Here is a 25,027-nt window from a genome sequence, read left to right as displayed (position 1 = left end):
CACTCTCACAATCACAAAACGCACCTTTCACTTCACAATTTGAAATACTTGTCTTAGCATCATCATTCAGTCACCTCACAGTTTGTACACAGTCCAGATTGAGTTTTTCCATAAAATAATAATTTCCCTCTTGGTTCAAGTCCACTAGATGGTCACACACATCACCAGTTACCTTTCACAGAAGCTGTGATGGTATAAACCATCACAAATCACCCAGAAATCTATCTGGGTTCAACTCCAATGACCAATAACAGTTGTGGAACACTCAGAAGAGAAAAAAAAAATCAAACCAATTAGGAAGAAAAGGAGAAAAAAAACCCTAATCACTTCACCTGCTCTGATACCATGAAAACATAGTAATCACAGTTGAACAGTAATAAAAAGCAGCAAACCAGAAAGAAAAGAGAAGAGAAGAGAGAAGAGAAGAGAAAGAAGAGAAAGAGAAAGGAGAAAGGAGAAAAAGGGGGCTTGGGTGAAGAGAACCCAGTCGAACTGGTTAGAGAATAGATTAGAAGGATCTATCCCTCTTAACCAGTCAACCCACTACTTCTATTAATGTAAATAAAGATGTGATTACATAAATACCCCTACTTATGATAAATTATGGAATATGGACAGGAGTACACTTAATAAAAGAAAGACTAAGCCATCCTACTGCCCCAAATACAAGAAATCTACTCTCCTCAACAAGATGAAAATTGTAAAGTTAATATTCTTTATGACAGTTGATAAAGATCTAAGTTACCCATCAAAAAAGAAAGAAAAGAAAAAGAAAAAACAAAGTAGGTAATATCTGTACAAGCATTAACTTGTAAAGCAATTAAAATGGTCAGTCAAAGGTATTTTCTTCTGGTACTCGTCTACTCAAAAGGGTTATAAGTGCTTTGGTTTTGTCTCTGGTAAGAGATAGTTAGCATAGATATTACCATTTTTAAGGATACTCCATTCTATCCTCATGTTTCTTTTTTAAGGGGAGAATACTAATTCTATTGAAGATAGACTATTGCCTCTTCCTACTCTTGTTTCCCTTCCATCTCCATCTTCTCCTTTGAAAGTCTACTCAAGGCCACTGGGTAAGAGGAAAGATATTGCAACTACTGGTGAAAGTTTAGTTGAGTCTTCTCCTGCCATCCAGATTCAAGTCCAGATAATTCGGGCTCTTCACCTATCATTGTTGATTCTTTACTCATTGTTCCTGTTGATGGTTCTTCTCCTATTCATGTTGAACCTAATTTTGATGATCCTGATCTTCCCATTGCCTAGAGAAAAAGGGTTAGGAAGTGTACCTTACATCCTATGTCAAATTTTGTTTTTTGTTCTTGTTTATCCCAGTCCTATAAAACCTTTCTCGTTTCCATATCCACCATCATCATTCCAAAGAGTGTATCTGAAGCCCTTCTCTAATCTGAATGGAAAGCTTCCATGGATAGTGAAAACTGTGAAATGGAAGCTCTAATTAAAAATGAAACTAGTTGCTCATAAATCTTGGCCCCTACATCATTTAGATGTAAAAAATGCTTTCCTCTATGATGAATTGAAAGAATAAGTATACATGCTTCCTCCTCCAGGTGTTGTGATACCTTTAGGGAGGGTTTATAGGTTAAATAAGTCTATTTATGAACTGAAACGATCTCCAAGGGCTTGGTTGGACAAATTCAGTACTGCTATAAAGAAATTTAGGTACACACAAAGCTAGGCAAATCATACTTTGCTTGTTAAAATTGAGAAAGGTCTTATTTCTACTCTTATCATATATGTTGATGATATTGATGTGATTGGTGATCATCAGGAGGAGATTGGGAAACTAAAGGCTTTTCTGGCCTCTGAATTTGAAATTAAAGATCTAGAGGATCTCAAATATTTCTTGGGCTTTGAGGTGACAAGGTCCAAGAGGGCAATATTTGTACCTCAAAGGAAGTGCACTCTTGATCTTCTAGAAGAAACAAGGAAGATGGGTGCTAAGCCTATTGGCACTCCCATTGACTCTCATCGTCACCTGAATGGGATTGATGGAGAATTTCTTGAGGATAAAGGAAAGTTTCAGAGATCGGAGGGAAGACTTCTTTATTTGTCCTTAGCAAGGCCAAACATTACCTATGTAGTTGGAGTAATAAGTCAGTATATGCATGCTTTTCGGGTTCCCCATCTTGAAGCCGCTGAGAGGATTCTCATATATTTGAAGGCTTCTCCTGAAAGAGGACTTTAATTCTCTAATAAAGGCATCTTCAATTGGAGGTATACACTGATGCAAATTGAGCTGGGTCATTGGATGATAGAAGGTCTAACTTAGGCTCTATTTGGGAAGAGTGCAAATGCAAATGCTCTCATTTACATGAACCTGCATATTTTTATTTGCAATGAAAATATTTGTATTTAACTCTTCCTAAATGGAGCCTTAGTTACTTGGAGGAGCAAACAACAAAATGTCAGTGGCTCGGTCTAATGCAGAAATAAAACTCCATTTTATGGAAGATGGAATACCAGGGTGGTTGTAGCTAAAAATGCTTTTGAAGGAGCTTGGTTTTGATGAAGTTGTATTGTGGTCAAGGATTAAAGTATCAGTATTGGGTATCATATCGGATAGCTTGGATACGGATACAGATACACTTTGGAAACGCATGGATATGGACGAAAATATGGAAACGCTTGGATATGTTGGGAAAATGCATACAAATTCCATTAGTATATTAATACCACTAAATTTAATGTCAAAATAATCACAAATAGTGTATAAATATATTTTTATGGTATATATGAAGAAATGCATTATAATTATTATACTAAGATGCATAATCGTACAACTTTATTGATAATACATTAATCAAGAGTCCAAGACATATATTATATAGATCTTTACAAATTAATGCATACACAGCCAAAGTCCAAGGCATAAAAAACATATGCAACTATTATATTTGAATTTTTATATTAATTATTTTATATTTACTTTTTAATTTTTAACATTTACAAAAAAGGTCAACTAAAATTTTAATTCTCAAATATTTGGTAAATAATATTTGTATTTTTGTAAACAATAAATGTGTTATTATTAATTGTTAATTAAAATATCAATTAATAATTTGAAAAAATATATAATTTTAAAATATATCAAAGCTATTAAAACTTCGAAGATACATATCATATGTAAATTCATAATTTTAATTACTAAAATAATTATTACATTATTAATATTTTTATTTCTTTAAATTATCAATTTTTTATATAAATGTAGATTCATTTATATTATATTCTCAAATAATTTGTAAATAATAAATACATTAAATAACAGAAATTAAAATATTCATTAATAATTTATAAAATTTTTAAGATACATATCATGTGCAAATTTATATATTTTAAGCACTAAAATAATTATTTTATTATTAATATTTTAATTGTATAAATTTCTTGAGGTTAAAAATCATTTTTGATATAAACTTGGGTTTGATAGATTATTTGTTCTAATAGTTTATAAAATATTAATCTTAAATATCATTCTTTTTAATTTATAGTTGGGGTGGTTGAACATAATATATGTTATTTATTTGAATTGGTTATGGACGTTAAATTGAATAAATGTTAATGTGTTTCACTTATTATCATAAAATGAGTGTTGGCTTAGTGGTTAAGGGCGTGTTTAATTACTAGGTGTGGATGTCTTGGGTTCGTATCGGTCAATACTATACTATACGCAAGACTAGAAGGATACACTTCTAGTCGTAGTGTGTCCAGTATCAGTGCCTTCTAATACCAATACAATACACCCCGTATCAAACGTATCATACAGATACCTTAATCCTTGATTGTGATAATAAAGAAGCCATTAATATAACTCATAATCTTATGCAACATGACCAAACTAAGCATGTAGAAGTTGACAAACATTTTATAAAGGAAATATTTATAGAAATGAGATTTGCTTCCCATTTATCAAGAAGACCAACTTGTTGATTTTTTTACAAAGGGTCTAATAAATAAGAAACTTGATTTTGTAGTAGACAAGTTGAGCATGATTGACATCTATGCCTACTTAAGGTGGAGTGTAGGAATGTCTAATTTCAAATGTGAAGGGCATATTTGTAATTTCTTACTTTTTAAACACATTAATATAAATAGTAAAGGGTGTGCCAATCCTAAGGCGACACACCCTATTCAATTCATCTTTCTTTCTCTCTTCTCCTCTTTCTCTTCTTCCTCTCTTGTCTCCTCTTCAACCCTTTACTCATTTGTTGGTCAGCTTATACAAGGAAAGGGGTAAATAAATAGATCTGAAATGTTTTGGGCTGTTGTTTCAAGGGAAAAAACAATGTAAGAATCACCTTGGGATAGACAGCAAATGGTGGTATACAACCTTTCTTCTGTAAAAACTGTTTCTGTATTTTTATTAATAAAATATTTGATTTTAACCAATCAAAAAAAAGATGGGTAAAAGACAAGTATGCCCCCAGGTGCACTTAAATTACACAAGACAGTATTAGACACAACATTACAACAATTAGTAAATGTATAAGATATAAACGAGCTGTCTTAAGTCTTAACAGTACTGTATGTACAAGAATATGTACATATATGCATACCATCTAGATTAGTATTTACTTTCTGTCAAATATTCCAAATCAAATGCAGAACTTGTTCTAAGCAAGGGTAAATTTTACATTGCTCAACTGAAAATAATTGAATTGGCTTGGCATGGATAAACAATATAAACAACTGTGAAAAATAAGAGGATTAAGAAATACGAAATACCTAGTTGGGTACAACCTTAGCCATACCTCAAAGAGCCATTCATGTTGCCCATTAATAACACGTCTGTTTCACTTTGTCCCTGTGCTGTTTGGATGTCAACATGTAATTGTTCCAGAGCACTATCAGCAATCCTATCAGTGCTCTGGTACTTCCATATCTGTAATGCATGGAAAAACCCATTAAACCAGAGTACCAACAAAAAAGTAAGAGATACTATGTTAACTTAATGTCAAAGATTTTGAAACCAATTTTTGGATGCCAACCAAAAGGGTTACAACCTAACCAATTAAATGGCATACTGCGTTTTATGAAGGAGGATCCTTGGCTTCAGATAAATTTTATTAGGTATGATATTTTGGCAGGTAAGGGGAACATTCTGTTCCATTGGATCAATATATTGGCTAACTGCCTAGATGACAGCTTGATTAGGGAGAGTATAGATAGGAGGGAGCTATATTGAATTATTATTCTTTTGGACTAATTGTGTGGTTTCTCCTTGGGAATAAGAGTGTGTCCTGTGGTTTTGACATTGGCTTCCAGGCAATGATTTCTGGCCTTCCAGCTTAGAAGGTTTAGCTTATGTTCCTTTTAACTTAATCTTACTCTACTACTGATCATGAAGTTCTAAGTGTGATGTGACAAGGAGAGGGACAGAGCAGAGTGAAGTGGACTATTTTGAGACATTTTCTCCAATCACTAAAATTTATCTTATTCATATTATTATATCACTTGTTGCCATTTTGGGTTGGCCTTTCCTTCAGCTTGACATTAACAATACATTCCTTCATGGCGATTTGTATGAGGTCTATATGAAGCAAACTCCAGGGTTCATTGCTCAAGGGGAGTCTATGAAGGTTCTCAAGATAAAGAAAGGCATAATAGGAAAAGAAGTCTCCCCGAGCATGATTTGATAGATATAGTGGGGTTGTGTAGGACTTCATCAGTTCATGATTAGTCATGATACTACAGCATGGAAGATTGTTCTAGTGGTTTATGTTACTTATATTGTCATTACAAGCAGCAATACTAGTAGCATAGAAGGGCTTAAAGATACTTTACAAAAGCATTTTTTATCAATAACTGAAACAATGTCATTAATTAAGTCAATGAAGTATAAAGATGAGGAAAGGGAGAGATAAAACTCTCTTAGCTCTCCCTCAATAAAAAGAAATTATTACAAGAAGGCCCAAAACAGTTAGTTCCTTCCCACCCATTGCTTAGCCAATGCATTAGCAAAGGAGTTGGCATCTCTTTTCACCAATTGTAGATTAATCTCCACTCCTTGTACAATCCATCTGATTCTCCTTTCATAAACGTAGCCCCACCAACCAGCATCCTTCTCCTTTTGCAGCCAATTTATAACAAGCTTTGAATCCCCTTCAATTATCAATTTATGGATATTCAGTTCCTTGGCATTTTGAACTCCTGAGACCACCATTTCTTCAGCCCTCAAAGAATCACCCATACCGACTGGCCCTGAGTATAGAGCGGTGATTCTTTTTTTTTTTTTTATAAGTGATGAAATTTTATTAGATCATAAAAAGGTTTGAGAATGAAAGCTCATACAACCCTCGGGGAGGCATGAGTTGCAGCCTCCCCCAACAAATTACAAGGAAAAAACAACACAGATCACAATTGAGCCCAGAAAAGGTCTTCCCTGTTTGCCCCTTGCTTGGCTAACACATCCGCCAAAGCATTTGCTGATCTCCCCACCCATTGTGTAGAAGTATACATATTCCTTGCCAGCAGTTTGAACTTCTTGATTTCAGTTTTGTAGCACCAAGCAGAGTTCAGGGGGTTATTCAGCCAACCCACCACTACCTTAGAATCCCCTTCAATAATCAATTGCTCCACCCCCATCTGGTTTGCAAAAAGAACCCCTTGTACAGCTGCTAGAGATTCTGCCCTAACAGAATCTCCATGTCCTAGAGGACCAGAGTACAGAAGGACCACCTCTCCACTCTGATTTCCTCAACACTCCCCCCATTCCAGAAGGTCCTGGAATGCCTAGGCTGTTCCCATCAAAGTTCAGCTTCACAGATCCTGCAGACAGGGGAATCCACCTCATAGCTTCTCTGATCTTAGAGGAGAACTCCAAAGATCACTAAAGGAGAATTTCTGAAAAAGCTCCATGGTTTTTATCCAGTGTATTGCCCTATTCGGAACACGATCCTTCAAATCTAGGCTGCTCCTCTCCTTTTCTTGGAGGATTCTTGCATTTCTTTCCTCCCATAAGGTCCAAAGGAAAGCTGCCTGAGCACATCTCCACATGACTCTCCCTCTTTATTTGGGCCAAGGGAAGGTAGAGTGGTCAAAAATCATGCGTACATCTGCTGGTAAGTTCCAATTACACCCCCAAACAACGAGAGGATCCAAACCCATAACTCTTCCAAGACCGGACAGGAAATCAATAAGTGATAGCAATTCTCCCCATGAGCTCTACAAGGAACACACCAGTTGGAAGAAATACACAAGAGAGGATTACCTTCACTACCATCAAAATTCAGCTTTATGAAGCCAGATGGGGACCAAGATGGTTTAATAACAGCCCTGAGAGAAGTAGAGTTAGCTACTTCAAAGTTCAAACTACTTCCTTATCAAGTCATCAGCAGGAATGTCCTTAAAGAGTTTCAGGGACTTCACCCAGTGGACCACTCTAATGGTAATGACTTCAAATAAGGAACCCCTACTCCTCTCAATCCTTGAAAAGGTTCTTCGATTCCTCTCTTCCTAAATTGTCCAGCACACAGCTGCCCTTCTACACCTCCAGAGAGTTCTTCCCCTCTTCTTCAGTCAACTAACAAAGCTAGAGGCAAATAGGCTGTACATTTGGTGGGGGGTTCCACCTACACCCAAACAAAGAAAGGAACCATTCTCGAATTAAGAAAGGTAAAGGGGAAGGAGATTAATAAGTGATAACAAATCTCACCCTAAGTCTTACAAAGAGAACAACAATGGGGGAATAGGCAACACTAGGTCTTTTTCTTTCAAGTAAATCATGTGTTAATTCTTTCTAGAAACACTTCCCAGCAAAACATCCTATTTGGCTAGTTGAAATGCTTCTTGGATATTGAGATGATTTTATTATAATGTGGTATTAACTTGTCTCAGAGAAAGTATGTTGTTGATGTGCCTTAAGAGACAATTGTTAAAGGAAAATCTTATAAACATGCCAATGGATCTTAATATGAGACTGAGTAATGATCAAGGTGAACAATTATCAAAAAAAAAAAAATGATCAAGGTGAATTGTTTGAAAACCCAAGGAGATGCATGCAACTAGTTGGAAAGTTAAACTGTTTGACCATTATAAGACCCGATACCTCATTTGTTGTGGGTGTGTTAAGTTAGTTCAAATGGACTCATCAGATCTCTCACCGAGATGCAATGGGTTTTGCAATATCTGAAAGTTGCATTGAGATGTGAACTATCATACAAGGATGGTGATCATTTGCAAGTAGCAAAATATGGACTGAGATGGATTATCATCTAATAGGAGGTCTACTACTAGGTGTTGCGCATTCTTGGGAGGAAACTCTGTCATTTAGAAGAATAAGAAATAGTGTAGTAGCAAGAAGCTTGTAACAAGGCTCATATTCATGTGAATTAACTATATGGGGTCAGCTACATGAATCTTGTTTCGCCAATTCGTTCAATTTAAATTATTAGTGCTTAAATCATTTCTTACTACTTCTACCCATGTCCTTTTTGGTCTACCCCTAACTCATCTAGCCCCTTCCACTTGTAAAAAGGCACTTCTTCTAACTAGAGATGTTGGTGGTCTTCCATGCATGTGACAAAACCATCTTAGCATAGTTGTCAAGCCAACGCCTAGGTGGCCGGCTAGGCGGTTTTCATGAGTCGCCCAAACGCCAAACAATTTTCCTATTAGGTGCTCGCCTAGATAATTAGGTGCATGCCTAGGTGGTGTTGGTGGTCTTCTATGCACGTAATCAAACCATCTTAGCATAGTTGTCAAGGCAACACCTAGGTGGGCAACTAGGTGGTTTTCATGGGTTGCCTCGCCCAAATTCCAGACAATTTTCCTATTAGGTGCTCACCCAGATAATTAGGCACATGCCTAGGTGATGAGGTGGGCACCTAGATTGCCTATTCAGATTGTTAGTTGGTCCACACATATTATATGATTTTTTTAATGGTTAGCTTTATTTTATTAGAATACACCCCATTGCATATTATAAGTTTTTATTAGTAGAATTCAGCAAAATAAAAGTACAAAAGTTTCTTCCCTTGTCCAAGGTTTGGGGTCTAAACCAATTAGAGAAGAGAAGACTGAGAAGTCTCCATTGTTTCAATCCAAGACCTCTAGGTAAGTCAAACCAAACGTTCTTCATCTTCTTAAATTGTCCAAGTCATCTTGTTACTCTACTCCTATATTTTATTTTCTTATTCTTTAAGAAATACTTTTGGGAATGAAACAAGGGCTCCACCCCCTTCAACAATCCAAGTCATCCTGTTACTCTTATATTTTATTTTCTTCTTCTTAAACAGTCCAAGTTGTTCTATCACCCATGTGTTTTATTTTCTTATTTTTTGTAAGAAATGTTTTGGGGTGTGAAACAGGGGCTCCACTCCCTTATTTCTTTTTTCTGAAACAGGTGCTCCCACTTACATTTCTCTCTTTTTTTCTGTTGCATTCGGCATTCCTCCATTTCTCCTTTTTACTAGCTTGAAACATGGCCTTCTTCTTCTCTCGGCTTTGCCTAGTAATTAGTTTCTTCTTATTTGCTTTATTAAATTCTTAGTTAAATATTGAAATTAATATATTTAAATTTGTTATCAAAATTAATATATTTAAATGATGAATATATGATGAAATTTTATCTTTTTACATGAAATTTATACTTATATGGAAGATTTTGTTGCCAATAGTTAATGTACCAGTTTGTTAACTGATATATAAAACTAATAAACTAGCTTAGGAGGGGAAGAAATCTATAGATTTTATATTTTCAAATTCCATTGCCTAGGCGACTTGACAACTATGTATCTGTTATGGGCCCGCGAATAGGATCTCGTCACGGGTCGGTCCACGGGGGAAACCCTCTGTTTTCCCTTGTTCCTCCCTGCTCTTGATGAACCTATCTAGGCATCCTAATGGTGATTTGTTCAAGATATCACCTAACTCTCATTTACTCTCTTTCTTGACTGAATATTCGATATCCTCATTCAATAATGGTGTCTCCTTAAATAGGAGATTACAAGAGTCCTAATCTTAGGGAGTCTCCTTGCTGAATAGGGAGACTTCCAATTCTATCTTGCTAAGGATAAGATAAGCTAATCCTAATCTGATAATAAGATAAACTAATCCTAAATAAGATAAACTAATCCTAATCTGATAACTTACTAACAAGATAAGATAAGAGCAATAGAATAAGATAAGAACAAGTAAGATGATCTAATCTAATCTGGCAGTGGGTCAGGTTCCTGTTGCTGCCGGCGGCGATGGTACGTCTTTTCGAGGAATTCGTCCATAACATTACTCCCCTCTTGGACTACGAGCTTGTCCTCAAGCTCGAACTCCGGATATGTGGCTTGGAACTCTGTCAATGGGATCCATGTGGCTTCGGCCGATGGTAAGCTACACCATTTCACCAAGACTTCAAGAACTCCTTGATTGAAACGAGAGCGGATGACAGCTTTAGGTTGGGGAATCAGTTTGCCATCTTGCAGGGGTGGTAGGGAGGGGACTTGGTCCGGAGGAACACTCGTAAATGGTGTCAGCAAGGCGATGTGGAAGACATCATGAACCCGACTAGTCTCTGGCAGTTCTAGCTGGTAGGCCACACTGCCAATCTGTCGTAGAACCTTGAAGGGCCCATAGGACTTAGGGCCCAGTTTCGGGGCAACTATACTAGGACTAGTAATAGCTGCTCGGAGAAGCTGTTGTTGCTGTTGTTGATCATATTGTTGCTTTTGCTGCTGCAGTTGTTGCTGTTGTTGGTTGTCTGGTTGCTGTGGCTGAGGGTGTTGCTGCTGCTGTGGACCAAGAAGAGTCTGCTGCTGCTGCTGCTGTTGTTTGCCGGACGGCTCCGTCAAGTCTGGTCGGAGGCTGTTTGTGGTTACAGCCCCTTCTGGATTCCTCTCCCTGTTAGAGAAATACGATTCCAACAAGCATTGCAGCTCCCGAACATCGTCTTTGACCTCACGAACCTCCTTTCTGGTTTCTACGAGCCTATGCTCCAGTTCGTGGACCCTGGATGATAGCTGCTGCAGATCTCCCATGACAACCTAGCTCTGATACCAGAATGTTATGGGCCCGCGAATAGGATCTCGTCACGGGTTGGTCCATGGGGGAAACCCTTTGTTTTCCCTTGTTCCTCCCTACTCTTGATGAACCTATCTAGGCACCCTAATGGTGATTTGTTCAAGAGATCACCTAACTCTCCTTTACTCTCTTTCTTGACTGAATATTCGATATCCTCATTCAATAATGGTGTCTCCTTAAATAGGAGATTACAAGAGTCCTAATCTTAAGGAGTCTCCTTGCTGAATAGGGAGACTTCCAATTCTATCTTGCTAAGGATAAGATAAGCTAATCCTAATCTGATAATAAGATAAACTAATCCTAATTTGATAACTTACTAACAAGATAAGATAAGAGCAATAGAATAAGATAAGAACAAGTAAGATGATCTAATCTAATCTGGCGGTGGGTCAGGTTCCTGTTGCTGCCGGCGGCGATGGTACGTCTTTCCGAGGAATTCGTCCATAACAGTATCTTAGTCTACTCTTTCATTTTATCACCTATTGGAGCTACTCCTAGGTTTTTATGGATGACTTCATTCTTGATCCTATCCTTTCTAGTTTTTCTACTCATCCATCTTAGAATTCACAATTATGCCACATTCATTTTCTGGACATGTTTCTTGACTGCCCAACACTCTGCTCCATACAACATAGCTGTCCTTACAACTATTCTATGGAATTTTACTTCTAATCTAAGTGGTATTCACCTATTACACAAAAATCCAGATGCACCCCACCATTTTGCCCAACTTGCTCTAGTTCTTTACATGACATCCTCTTCAATCTACTCAAAGAGATGAAATCTCCAATAATAGCAGCCATAAAATTGTTTCATGATAATCAGGTTGCATCTAATTCAGCTTTTCATGAAAGGACAAAACACATTAAGGTTTTCTTCAATTTTGTGAGAAAGAGAGAAAGAAAATGTGATAGAACAAGAATTAGAAGAAATTGATGTTTTTCTATTGAGAAAGTAGTACATATATATACAACCTTGTAGATACTAAAAAGGAAGAAAATCATACAACCTTGCAAATACAAAAAAGGAAGAAAATCATACAGCCTTGCAGATACAAAAAAGGAAGAAAATCATACATCCTTGTAGATACTAAAATAGGAAGAAAATCAAAGAAAGAATAATTCCTATAATCAAGCCATTCATAATTGGGCTAATACTACATATTTACAGCCTATAATTTCGTAACACTCCCCCTCAAGATGGAGCATAGATGTCAATCATGCCCAGTTTGTTACAAATATAAGAAATCCGAGCTCAATTAAGAGCTTTTGTAAAGATATCTCCTAACTGCTCTCCAGTCTTCACATATGTTGTAGAGATCAAGTTTTGTTGAATTTTCTCACGAACGAAATGACAGTCTATCTCGATATGTTTAGTTCGTTCATGAAAAACTGGATTCGAAACAATATGAATCGCAGCTTGATTATCGCACCATAGCTTCGCTAGAACTAAGACTTTAAGACCGACCTCAATCAAGAGTTGAAAAACCCACATAACCTCACACGAAGCTTGTGCCATTGCTCTATACTCAGATTTTGCACTAGATCGCGACACCACATTTTGCTTCTTACTCTTCCACGAAACTAGATTACCACCAACGAAAACACAATAGCCAATAGTGGACCTTCGATCAATCTTGGAACTTGCCCAGTTCGCATCAGAAAAACACTCAATGTTACTGTGACCACGATTCCGATACAGTATCCCCGTCCAGGAGCTCCTTTCAAGTAACACAAGATTTGTTCTAAGGTTGCCCAATGATGCACTGTGGGAGATGACATAAATTGACTTATAATACTAACTGAGTAAGCAATGTCTAGACGAGTCACTGTGAGATAGTTCAACTTTCCAACTAATCTTCTATATCGTTCAGGATCATCAAAAGCATCTCCATCCTTTGTGAGTTGCTGGTTAGGAAGCATTGGAGTACTGCATGGTTTGACTCCCAGTTTCCCAGTTTCTGTTAACAGGTCCAAAACATACTTCCTCTGAGACAGGAAAATGCCTCTTTTACTCCTTGCCACCTCAATCCCCAAAAAGTATTTTAGGTGCCCCAAATCTTTAGTATTGAACTAACTCTACAAGAAGGATTTCAAGGATGAGATTCCCTTCGTGTCACTCCCAGTGATAACAATATCGTCTACATATACAACAAGTAGAATGATGCCAAATGTGGACTGCTTATAGAAAGCAGTATGGTCAGATTTGCACTTCCTCATCCCAAACCTCTCTACTGCCTGACTGAATTTTCCAAACCAAGCTCGATGACTCTGTTTTAGTCCATACAGCGATTTCCGAAGACGACAAACTTTCCCAGACTCCCCCTGAGTAACAAACCCAGGTGGTTGCTCCATATAAACCTCCTCTTGAAGAACTCCATGCAGAAAAGCATTTTTAATATCAAGTTGGTAAAGTGGCCAATCATATGTAGCTGCCAGAAAAATAAATAATCGAACTGAAGTCAATTTTGCCACAGGGGAGAAAGTATCAGAATAGTCCACTCCATATGTCTGTGCATAGCCTTTGGCCACCAGACGAGCCACTGATCCATCAGAATTAAATTTGACTGCAAAGACCCACTTGCATCCAACCGCTTTCTTACCAGCAGGTAAATCGACCAGATCCCAAGTACCATTCTCAGTTAAGGCATTCATTTCCTCAAGCATGGCATCATGCCACCCAGGATGGGATAAAGCCTGGTGAACAGTTTTGGGAATCCCTACAGAATCAAGAAAGGCAACAAACAAACAAGTAGAGGACAAACGATCATAGGTAATATAAGAGGAAATTGGATAAGTACATTGACGTTTACCTTTCCGAAGAGCAATAGGTAGATCAATATCACTGGGCATTGGATCTGATGACGAAGAAGAGACCGGTGCCGGACTTCTCACAAGAGGATTAGGTCGTCGAGAATAGACTTGAGTAATAGGTAGTTTTGGTTGAGAATGTGGTGGTGGGGGAATTGGAACAACACTAGCGTCTGGACCGATGACATGATACACTAGTAGATCATCATCCTCTTGTGGACACACAGGTGTAGATGGAGCAGTAAAGAAAGGAAGATGTTCATGAAATGTAACATCAGCTGACACAAGGTACCTATTCAAGAGAGTAAAAAAACACATGTACCCTTTTTGGAGACGAGAGTATCCTAGGAAGACACATTTTAATGACTTGGGGTCCAATTTGGAAACCTGCGGACGAACATCACGAACAAAACAAGAACATCCAAAGATACGAGGTTCAACAGGAAACACAGATTTATTAGGAAACAGAATCTTATAAGGGATCTGATCATTTAGAACAGTGGAAGGCATGCGATTAATCAAAAAACATACTGTAGAAACAGCATCAGCCCAAAAATGTTTAGGAACATGTGTTTGAAATAAAAGAGCCCTGGCAGTTTCAAGAAAATGTCTATTTTTTCTCTCAGCCACTCCATTTTGAGATGGAGTATCAACACAAGATGATTGATGGAGAATTCCATTCTGAGTCATGTAAGTCTGGAAGGAATCAGAGAAATATTCTTTGGCATTATCACTTTGCAATGTTTGTATAGACACATCAAACTGGGTTTTTATTTCAGCACAAAAGGTTTTAAAATGTGAAAGCAACTCAGAACGAGATTTCATTAAATAAAGCCAAGTCATACGAGAAAAATCATCCACAAAGGTAACAAAATATCAAAATCCAGTCTTAGACATAATAGGACAAGGTCCCCAAACATCTGAATGTACTAACTCAAAAGCATGACTAGCCCTTTTATTAACTCGAGAAACAGACGATAGACGATGATGTTTTGCAAACTGACAAGACTCATAATCTAAAGAAGATACATCATGAAACTGAGGAGATAACTTCTTTAACAAAGGTAAAGATGGATGCCCCAACCGACAATGAGCTTCAAAAGGAGATAAAGTACTGGAACAGGCAATGGTCTGAGGTTCCTAGGTATCCAAAATGTCAAGGCCTCCTGATTCTCGTCCTTTACTAATAATCCTCTTCGTCATAAGATCCTGAAACAGACAATGATCAGAAAAGAATGAGATACAACAGTTAAGAGTACGAGTGAGTTTGCTAACAGATACCAAATTAAAAGAAAATTTTGGTAAACTCAATACAGATGACAAAGAAAGTGTTGGTATGGGATTGATAGTGCCAGAACCAATGACAGAAGAAATAGAACCATCTGCTAAGGTGATTGAAGAAGGAAAAGTATGTGATTGGAAAGTGGAAAAGAGACTAAGATTACATGTCATATGATTTGTTGCACCAGAATCAATGACCCACTGAGAGGAAGAAGAAAGAAGACATGTATTGGTTTTACCTAACTCAACAAGGGCAGTGATGGACTGAGAGGAGTTCTTTAATGCCTCTTGATACTGGGTAAATTTCGCATATTCATCTGCAGAAATTGTAATGGTCTGATTTGACGATGGATGAGGAACATCACTCGTAGTTACAACATGAGCTAACTGAGACCTAGAAGACTTCTGGTTTTTCTTTAGCAATTTCTAGCAAGTCCTTTTAGTGCATCCTGGTTCATGACAATAGTAGCAAACTACTCCCCCTGTGGCTTGAGTTCCAGCATTCCAACCACTATCACTGCCACCTCTGCTACTATTCTGAGAATGAGACCGGCCAGTTGATCCACTATTCTGACTGACAAGTCCACTAGGTTGTTGTACAGGTGAGGTATAGGAACCAGTATCTGTACGAAGGACCCTAATAAAGACCTCTTTTAAAGAGGTAATCTCAGGATTAGACAAAATCTGTGACTTAGCACCATCAAATTGAGGATTAAGGCCAGCCAGAAAACTCATAATAGCCATCTGTTCACGTTGAGTCTACTGAACTTTGATATCAGTACTGAAAGGTAACAAGGCGTTCAATTCTTCATAAGTGCGCTTGAAATTCATGAAATATGTCTGAAGAGACTGATCCTGTTGTTCAGCCCGATAAAATGTCTTGCAAACATCAAAAATACGGGAAATATTTTCTTTACCAGAGAACAGAAAAGCCAAATATTCCATTAGTTCTTTTACAAACTCACAATGAGAGACATGACCGACGTACTCATTCTCAATAGAATTGCGGATTTGCAAAAACAATTGAGCGTCAATCCTTAGCCACTCAGTGCGGGTCTCATCAGTAAGAGGGTCCTTAGTCAGATGGTTGTCCTTAGAGATACTCCGTAAATACAAACAAACAGTCTTACTCCAGTCTAAATAATTAGTTTCATTTAGTTTTTGTTCAGTTATCTTAGACAGAATGGGGATAACACTAGGCATAGCCAAGTTCTTTTGTTCAACCGCCATCATAAACACAGGAAAATAAACTTTTAACCAGCAAAGCCAATAAAACAGAATCGGCAGCAGATGCAACACCCAAATAGCAAGAAACCACAACTGGTAGCACCGAAATATCAACTGTATAAAAAGAACAGAGAAGAAAGACTTTCCTGATGGGCAAACAAACACCACAAGAGTAACACCGAGGTTGTTGTGCTACTCTCCGACCTATTGCAGACTTGAAAGCCCTCTCTCGATCGAAGTGAAGAAGAGATGGGTGAAGGTGGGTAGGCCGATCTGGGATTCCGCTTCCACTGGTAGGGGCGATGAGATGCAGATTTCACTCGGAATGGGTGACCTAGAGATCGCAGTTGCTGCTCACTTGGGCAACGTAAAAAATTCAAAACTGCTCACTTGGGCAGCAGAGGAAAGAAAACCAGAAATTAGTTTCAGACTAGAATTGGTGTCTCCAGCTCTGATACCATGTGATAGAACAAGAATTAGAAGAAATTGATGTCTTTCTATTGAGAAAGTACATATATATACAACCTTGTAGATACTAAAAAGAAAGAAAATCATACAGCCTTGCAGATACAAAAAATGAAGAAAATCATACAGCCTTGCAGATACAAAAAAGGAAAAAAATCATACAGCCTTGTAAATACTAAAATAGAAAGAATAATTCCTATAATCAAGCTATTCCTAATTGGGCTAATACTACATATTTACAGCCTATAATTTCGTAACAGAAAGAAAGAGAGAGAAAATCCTTAATGGCATAATGCTCTAGATTGAGGGGGTGTTAGACAATTTTTACCATAATTTAATAAGGTGAATTGTTATCAATCAGAGCAAAAAAATGCCTAAACAGTGGCATCTGAAATACATAGGTTGTATCTGTTTTGTGGCATTGCAAAAGCCATGTTGGTCTGACAATTAAACATGTAAATATTTCCTATATGGTTGCAGGCTTTGAAGATTTGGAAAAGATTATTTGGAACAGTATCAGTGTCAATGTAAAAACTTAATTTGTTATAATCTAAATTGAATTTCAGTGTAAGCATCATCATTTCAAAGCAATTATTAGACATGATGGGAAAAGTATGCATTTAAAACAATTAGCCTGATCATTAAGTGAACATACCACAGAATGAGAAGCTTGCATCATTTGGTATTCCTGTTGAAAATTACACCTCAACTGATTGAAATTAAACACTTTACCATGCAATTCCCTAACTTGAAGCAGCTTTGCAATTCTGATTCTCTTTCTCTTTAATGTGTTTAACTTTTCAATTGCCTGCAAAAGAATTGGCAACTAGGTGCAAATTATAGTTGCATGAGAAGAAAAATAAAGAAATATATGTTGTTGTTGTTTTACAAAAAAAAAAAAGAAATGAAGAAATATATGTTGTCACATCATATATAAGACTCTGTCACTCCATCTAGAAAAAATGCATGTATTCATTGAGTCAATAGTTAAGCGTCAAATTGATGTTTTAGGTAGAAACAACAATGTGTATTGATCAACCCAAGATGTTTCACATAGAAAAAATCTCTCTCTCACCAAATTATATGGATCAACTCAAAACACTTCACGTAGAAACAGCAATAGTACCAAACACAACATTAAAGAACCTATAAAGGACCCAATGGTGGAGAGGTTTGGGAGAAAGTTGAGTGGACAAAAGCATATCTATCTCTCTTTTATTGTTAATGTTGATACTTTATTGGTTGTGACAGAAGAATGTTATCTATGAAGATAGCTGGCCCTTTTTGTTGGGCTATCCTCATTTCCACCCTCATACAGTCTTTTGGATATACATCAGTTGGCAGTCCCCCAAAAGAACTGCCCCCCGTTTACCCCATGCTTAGCTAATGAACCTGTCATGTTGTTTGCCGATCTATAAACCCAATGAAAGGAGTCCACCAGATCCCTTGTAATCCATTTAGTTTCCTTTAATGTGTGCCAATGTTGCCATGTACATTAGCTATCATAATGGAGGGAGAAATTCTCCAGAAAAAGATAGCTGACAATACAACTTTTCATTCTTTTTTGATGAATGATAATAAATTTATTAATTGAGAAGCAGATTTAGAGTGAGTTCATACAACATCCCAGGGAAAGGCGCGAGCTACAGCCCCTCCTTGAATCTTACAAGTAAACTAGGAAAGAAAAGCAAGAATCACAACTGAGCCCAAAACGACTCTTCCCTATTTACCCCTTGCTTAGATAACACATCTGACAAAGTATTTGCTGATCTCCCCACCCACTGTACAGTGACCAACATATTCCTTGTCAACCAACTAAATTTCTTCATTTCATTCTTGTAACGCCACATAGCCTCTTCAGGATTTTTCAACCAACCCACCACCACTTTGGAATCCCCCCTGATTGTTAGGTGTTGTACCCCCAACTGGTTTGCAAATTGCACCCCTTATACAGCAGCTAAAAGTTCTGCCCTGATGGAGTCCCCAATTCCCAAGGGACCTGAGTAGAGCAACAAAATATCTCCCTTCTCGTTTCTCAAAACACCCCCCATTCCGGATAATCCTGGATTACCCATACTACTTCCATCAAAGTTCAACTTCAGTGAGCCTTCGGATGGAAAAGACTAGCTTATAATTGATTTGTCCTTTAGAAATGAACACCTCGCTATTGCTGACCAATTTCTCCAAAGGTCATTAAAGGAGAATTGATGAAAGATTTTCAAGGTCTTCAGCCAAGGTATTGCCCTATTTAACACACAGTCTTTCAATTCCTAACTACTCATTTCCTTCTCTTGAAAAATCCTAATATTCCTTTCTTCCCAAAGAATCCAAGTCAAGGCAGCACGAGCACATCTCCACATAATTCTCCCTATTGTTGTAGGCCAATAAAAGGTAGAATGGTTAAAGAGCATGTGAACTTCTGCTAGTAAACTCCAATTACTCCCAAACAACGAAAGTAGCCAAGCCCAAAGGTGAGACAGAAAAGGGACAAGATATTAATAAGTGGTAACAATCCTCACTGTGAGCTCTACAGAAGATACACCAATTAGGAGAGATACAGAGGAAAGGTCTTCTCTTTTGTAGGTTATCTAGAGTGTTTACTTTCCCATGGAATACTTCTCAACAAAATGCCATAATTTTTTGGGGAACTAGCCTGCACCAAATTTCTTTTGACGGAAAGGGTTAGTGAGTAGAAAGTTGAGAAATGAACTTGAAGAAATAAGCACAAGTGAAAGTTTCATTGGGTCAAGGAATCCATACCCTCTTATCCGGTTTGGAGGGATCCAAACAAACCTAATTAAGACAACCAAGCAAAACAAAAAGAGATTCAATTTCATCATCCCTAAGTCCTCTATGAAACCCAAAATCCCAAGTAGGATCTAAGGGTGTTCTCAAAGGTGAGACAAATTTTGAAACTACCTCTTTTTTGTACAAAGAAACAGAAAATAGCGAAGGGAACAGATCCTTTAAAAGTGTGTCTCCTACCCAAATATCCTCCCAAAAATGACCAGTGTTGCCAGAACAAACTTCATACCTGATAAAATTGAGGAATTGAGGAAGGGTGTTGTGAATGGCCTTCCAAAGTGCTGCTAAGTTAGCTTGCCTTGATATACCAGCATCCCATCCATTCTCTGACCTCCCATGAATACTTCCCACCACCTCATGCCACAATCTCTCTCTTTCCAATGGCCATTGCCACAACCATTTCCCTAACAAAACTTGATTTTTTCTAGTTACCCTCCCAAGTCCCAAACCCCCATCTTCTTTACTTATGCACATAATTTCCCAATTAACCAAGTGATCATTTTTTCTTGTCCCGACTCCCATAAGAAATCTCTCATCAACTTCTCCAGTTTTCTAGCTTCCCTAACTGGTATCCTAAAAACAGACAAAAAATAGGTAAGTAAGTTAGTCAAGGTAGCTCTTATTAGGGTAATTCTCCCTCCTAACTTTTAATTCTTCATCTTAACCATTAAGACACAACCAAACTAATTGAGTTACCACTTACCAGTAACACTCAATTAATCAGGGACCAGTTGCAAAAAGCCAATCTAATTATGTAATGGCATACATGTATCATGTTACGTTCTTTTAAAATGAAGATGGGTCCCCTATTAACTCCTGATTGCCTATTAAATGGAATTTGGACAATTTTCCTTGATTCATCCAAGCTTACCTCGTTAAGGAGGATGAGAACAGTGTCGTGAGCTTACCTCGTTGGACTTGGAAGATGGTATTTGAGAAATCGATATTGTTGTTGATGATGAGGATGAATAACGACTGGAACCAGGTATAGGACCTTTGATAGGGAAGTATCTGTTTTTCTCCGGGTCATAATAGAAACCAGGAAGCTCTGCAGAGTAATCAAATACACTTAATGAATACAAAAAAAAAGTAAAGAAACTACTCTTTCAACTTCAAACTAATAAAATTGATAACCTTGAGGCATCTCTGAACGATGACAAAAGCTTGTCTTCGAACTTTCAATGTCAGGTTGCGCAGAGAGAGAGAGAGAGAGGGAGAGAGAGAGAGAGGAAGGGGGAGATTTTAGGGCTAGAAATATAGTCGGATTAAAAACACAACCCTAAGCGTTTCGCGGCAATAAGCTGTTCAAACGAAACGAAGCCAGAGAATGAATCGCGGCAAAAAGTTGCAATAATATGTCTGGTAAGGAACGGAATCTGCTCCTCATACAGGGGCGCCTCACAGGCACATCCGGTCTGTGTGAGTCGTGTAGGATGTGCATGATAGGATGTTTGTGAGGCGGCTTGAGTAAGGAGCAGATCCAGCCTGCGTTATGGTTGGAGCGTCTCTCAAGCCACATGGCTCAACGAGAAAACTTTGCCTGTTCACATCTGACAGTTTGTGCTTTCAACAGGCTTTCTGTTAGCCACCCTAGTAGGAGTCGAGATCTTCTACTAATTTGATCTAACATCGCACATCTCATGAGACGGGACCTATTATGTATGTGGGATCCATCATGTATGAGATGTGCGGTGTAAGATTATGTGGGTAGGGTTGGAATATATTTTATTGGAAGGTGATTCAAGACAGCTGTCAACATTAAGAATTAATGGAAAATCCTGTGGACAGGCATATTCTAGCCACACATAAAGAATATCTCCAGTATTTGTATGGGGAGATGCTCTCATGTAGGAAGTGATTGTGAAATCAGTGTGAGACGCGCTTTGTGAGAAACAGATCCCAATTCAAGCTATGAAAAAACCTCACAGCTCATCCCCCGCCCCATGCATTGGGAACATCTTCCGTGTCGTGGAGCCCATCTGTCTCGAATTATAGCATTACTCATAACAATTTCTGAGTAATGCCAATCACTCTCCATAAAGTGGATACTTGTTTTAATTTTGATGAAAGTTATGATAATTAAATTTGATTATATAATGATTGTCCTGTATGTGGCTAAAGTGATGTGCCAACCACTTGATGTTTTCAGTTTAAAAACTTCAGTAGTGAAAATTATGAGAATTCATTAGTTATCTCCTTAATGAATGATCATTAGTAAATGATAAAAATTGATTATTAAAATCTGTATATTTTTAAATATTAACACAAATTATAGTGATTGTTTGAAAACTAAGATTATATATACATATTTCAATTTTTTGATCAAATTTCAACATTTACCAACTGTCCCATGGTTTACACTTCACATAAGCTAATAAAAACCATAGAGATATGTATTTATCAGGTGTGTATAACTCATTTATAGTCATCTAAAACTTACGTTTAGTATTATTTATCATTTAGAATTTATTTGAGTTTCATTACTATATCCATGTATTTCCTTGGAATTTACATTTTAGATACTACTAGTAAGCATGCATATGTCAATTTTTCATGATAATAATGATATCAAATAATATATTTTCAAAATATTGTACAACTTTTAATATGTCAATTTTTCATGATAATAATATGTTTTCTTCAAATACAGATTCTTAAAGACTAATGTCGATGGTGAAATACATATTCTTTTCCTGGGCTTGGCATTATCTTGAAAGATCACACTGGAAGTTTTGTATTTAGTAGAGTCATTTGTATGGAAATGACAGATCTTGACATTACTGAGGCGTAAGCTTTCAGAGCTGGACTCCAAATGGCAAAGGAACTCCACTTCTCTCATATTCACATTGAAGGAGATGCGCAAAAGATAACAAATATCCTGTTGGATGCCGCTTAAGATGTCTCTTGGCAACTTCATATAGTTATTGCTGATCGCATAAATCTTTTGCAAGAATTTCGTTATGTTTTAATCTCCTTTATCCCTCGTACAAGTAATAGGGCTGCCCATGTAAATGCAAATTTTGCTTATCATGTGTATAGGATCACTACTTGGTCCTTACCTCCTAATTTTCTTATTCCTGTACTGGAAGAAGATTTGGTGCAATGTATTTAGCCTAAGGGTTGTTTAAAAAAAAAAAAAGAGAGAGAGATTCTATATTTTTTACACTTTTGTGTGTTTTCACCTTTTTATTTTTATTTTTATTATTATTTAATTAAGATATATAGTGTTAGTGTTGATACATTTGACCCAAAAGGTTGAATTGTTGGCTCACCCTTGAATACAAAAACAACTCCATTTTTGTGTTGGTTTTTAAATTTGTATTTAACACCTATCATCAATGAAATTAATAATTCTTTGTTACACTTAGAGTTTGTTTGTTTCATAGACAAAATTGAAATCAAAATCTGTTAGAACCAGAATCGGAATGGTCTATTCCCATAGTGTGTTTGGTTCATTCCCTCCAATGGGGGAATGCCATTTCACCAAGAATGGGAATGGGATTACAGGATTGTGATTCTACCCAACCAAACAGTTAAGATTGGAATGACCCATTTTGATTCTAATTCCATTCCCCTATTCCCACAAACCAAGTAGGCCTTTCTTTAGGATAAATTGTCAAAACCACCCTTGAAGTTTTTGACCATTGAAACATTGTTTGAAATTTGGTAATTGCATCACCTCCCCCAAACTTTCTAACACAGTTGCAAGTAGACCCCCTCTGTTAAAATCTTCTAACAAAGGGTGCAAAAATATCCAAAATGCCCTACAATTACTATTAAGGTTGATTTTTATAGAAAAAAAAAACAATACAAACTTTATGAACAACTAAAAAAGAGAGTTTAAAGCTATGGCTTTACCTTTGAACAATTGATATGATGAGAGTGAAACATAAATCATGTTCAGAAAAGAGATTGAAAGGGCTTGTGCAGATTGATATGAAGAGAAAATTAGGAAAGTAAACATTTTTGGTAAAAAGCAACTGCATTTTTGTGCCTCTTACTAGAGGATTCTAAGGGGGTCTACTCGTAATTGTGTCAGAAAGTACAGGGGAGGTGATTGCCATTACCAAACTTTTGGCGAGATTTCAGCAATAGTCAAAAACTTCAAAGGGAGTTTAAGTAATTTATCCTTCCTTTAATATGGTTAATTAATATAGGATTCAATGAAAGAATTGGAATTAATTTCCTAAATATAAGAATTAATGAGAGGGATTTAAATGATGAAAAATGTAATAGTTCAAATTACATTTTTATCCTTACAATTAGAGAGGGATCAAATTAAAAAATTGGCGTATTTTAGTCAAGTAAAATTTTCACATTATCATTCACTCTTTTAATAATAGTATAGATATAGATTTATGTTTTGGATACTTTGAACCTTGTGTCTAATTCACGTCGTACAGGGGTATTGGAAATGAATTTGGAAGGGCATTTGTAAAAGTATTCCATCATTAAAGAAGGGTATTTGTTGGTGTATTGGAAGGGGTGTAAGCCTGATGTTTAATGTAAGGGGTGTATTTTGTTCACAACCTGCTCAGGGGTGATGATTGTGGGTGGTGGAATTGAATTCAGATTTGCTCCTCACATAACACGTCTAATGCCAACCTCACATCATATTGCAGTTATACATTACACATACCTTATATCTCTCCATGAATGACAATACAAGTAGAGAGATGTTCCCAAAGTGTGACGGCAAGTATTGTGAAATTGGTGTGAAATGCACTCTGAGGAGTAAATCCGGACTGGGCTGGAATTGGAAGTTGCTAGAGTCGTTGTTTGATACGGAGATTGCTAAAGCAATTGAAAGAATCCGATGAGAAAGCGGTGCCATGTAGGCACCACATTGGAGAAAGCAATGTTTCAAATAATGCCTTGTTGTTTGGTACAGTTTTTCTAGAGTTCTAGACCACGCCTTGGAAATCCAAGAAAGTATGGATTGGAAAAACTTCAAATTCAATGTTTTCTGAGAAAAAGGCACGTTGTTGCAACAGTGCAATGATGTAGCATCATTTTAGACGTTGGATAATATAGATCAATGTTGAAAACATTGCTACCAGCATTGATACCAAATAAAACCAATGCTGTTTTCTCAAAAAACACCAAAATGATACTAACAACTCCACATGTCAACACCATTTTTACAAGAAAATAGTGCAATATTTGCAGCACTGATGCCAAACACCTACCAAAATACATGTTTTGCAGTGGTATGCATTGAATCATCACCTTGTGCCCGTATGGGGGGCCATATTTCATTTTCTTTTTTTGGTATAATATAACACTTTTTCAGCAAAAATCTAACAATTCTTCTCAAAAGCGTGATGAGAGCAGTGGCGGGGTTTGAAACCACATCTCGTGGTTTGTTCTCATGATTTGGGTATTTTGAAGGAGAATGCTCCAGA

At 37.1% G+C, this 25,027-nt stretch overlaps 1 protein-coding gene across 4 annotated transcripts in view; it reads right to left on the bottom strand.

The window, feature by feature from the left end:
• The window catches only part of LOC148846643 (Transducin/WD40 repeat-like superfamily protein), a 61,744-nt gene extending 40,560 nt beyond the window's left edge, over positions 1-21,184 (bottom strand). Inside the window, exons 1-4 of one of the 4 annotated variants that reach the window (XR_016102244.1) lie at positions 20,757-21,184; positions 20,531-20,670; positions 17,473-17,625; positions 4,773-4,903 (exon numbers count right to left, since the gene is read on the bottom strand). Coding sequence is in view for 2 of the 4 variants with exons in the window: in XM_088955034.1 (XP_088811160.1) it covers positions 4,773-4,903; positions 17,473-17,643; positions 20,531-20,670; positions 20,757-20,766 (452 nt within the window). In the remaining 2 variants the exon portion in view is untranslated. Of the gene's footprint in view, positions 1-4,772; positions 4,904-17,472; positions 17,644-20,530; positions 20,671-20,756 lie in introns of all 4 variants that reach the window. The other 3 variants (XR_016102243.1, XM_088955035.1, XM_088955034.1) reach the window with 3 other exon arrangements.
• Positions 21,185-25,027: the final 3,843 nt, after the last annotated feature.

This window comes from Nelumbo lutea, chromosome 7 (assembly GCF_056320005.1).
Source record: "Nelumbo lutea isolate HS-2025 chromosome 7, American lotus-T2T, whole genome shotgun sequence".
NCBI classification, from domain to species: Eukaryota; Viridiplantae; Streptophyta; class Magnoliopsida; order Proteales; family Nelumbonaceae; genus Nelumbo; species Nelumbo lutea.
The sequence above is the reverse complement of the archived record's forward strand: the minus strand, read 5'-3'. Positions and strand labels throughout refer to the sequence as shown.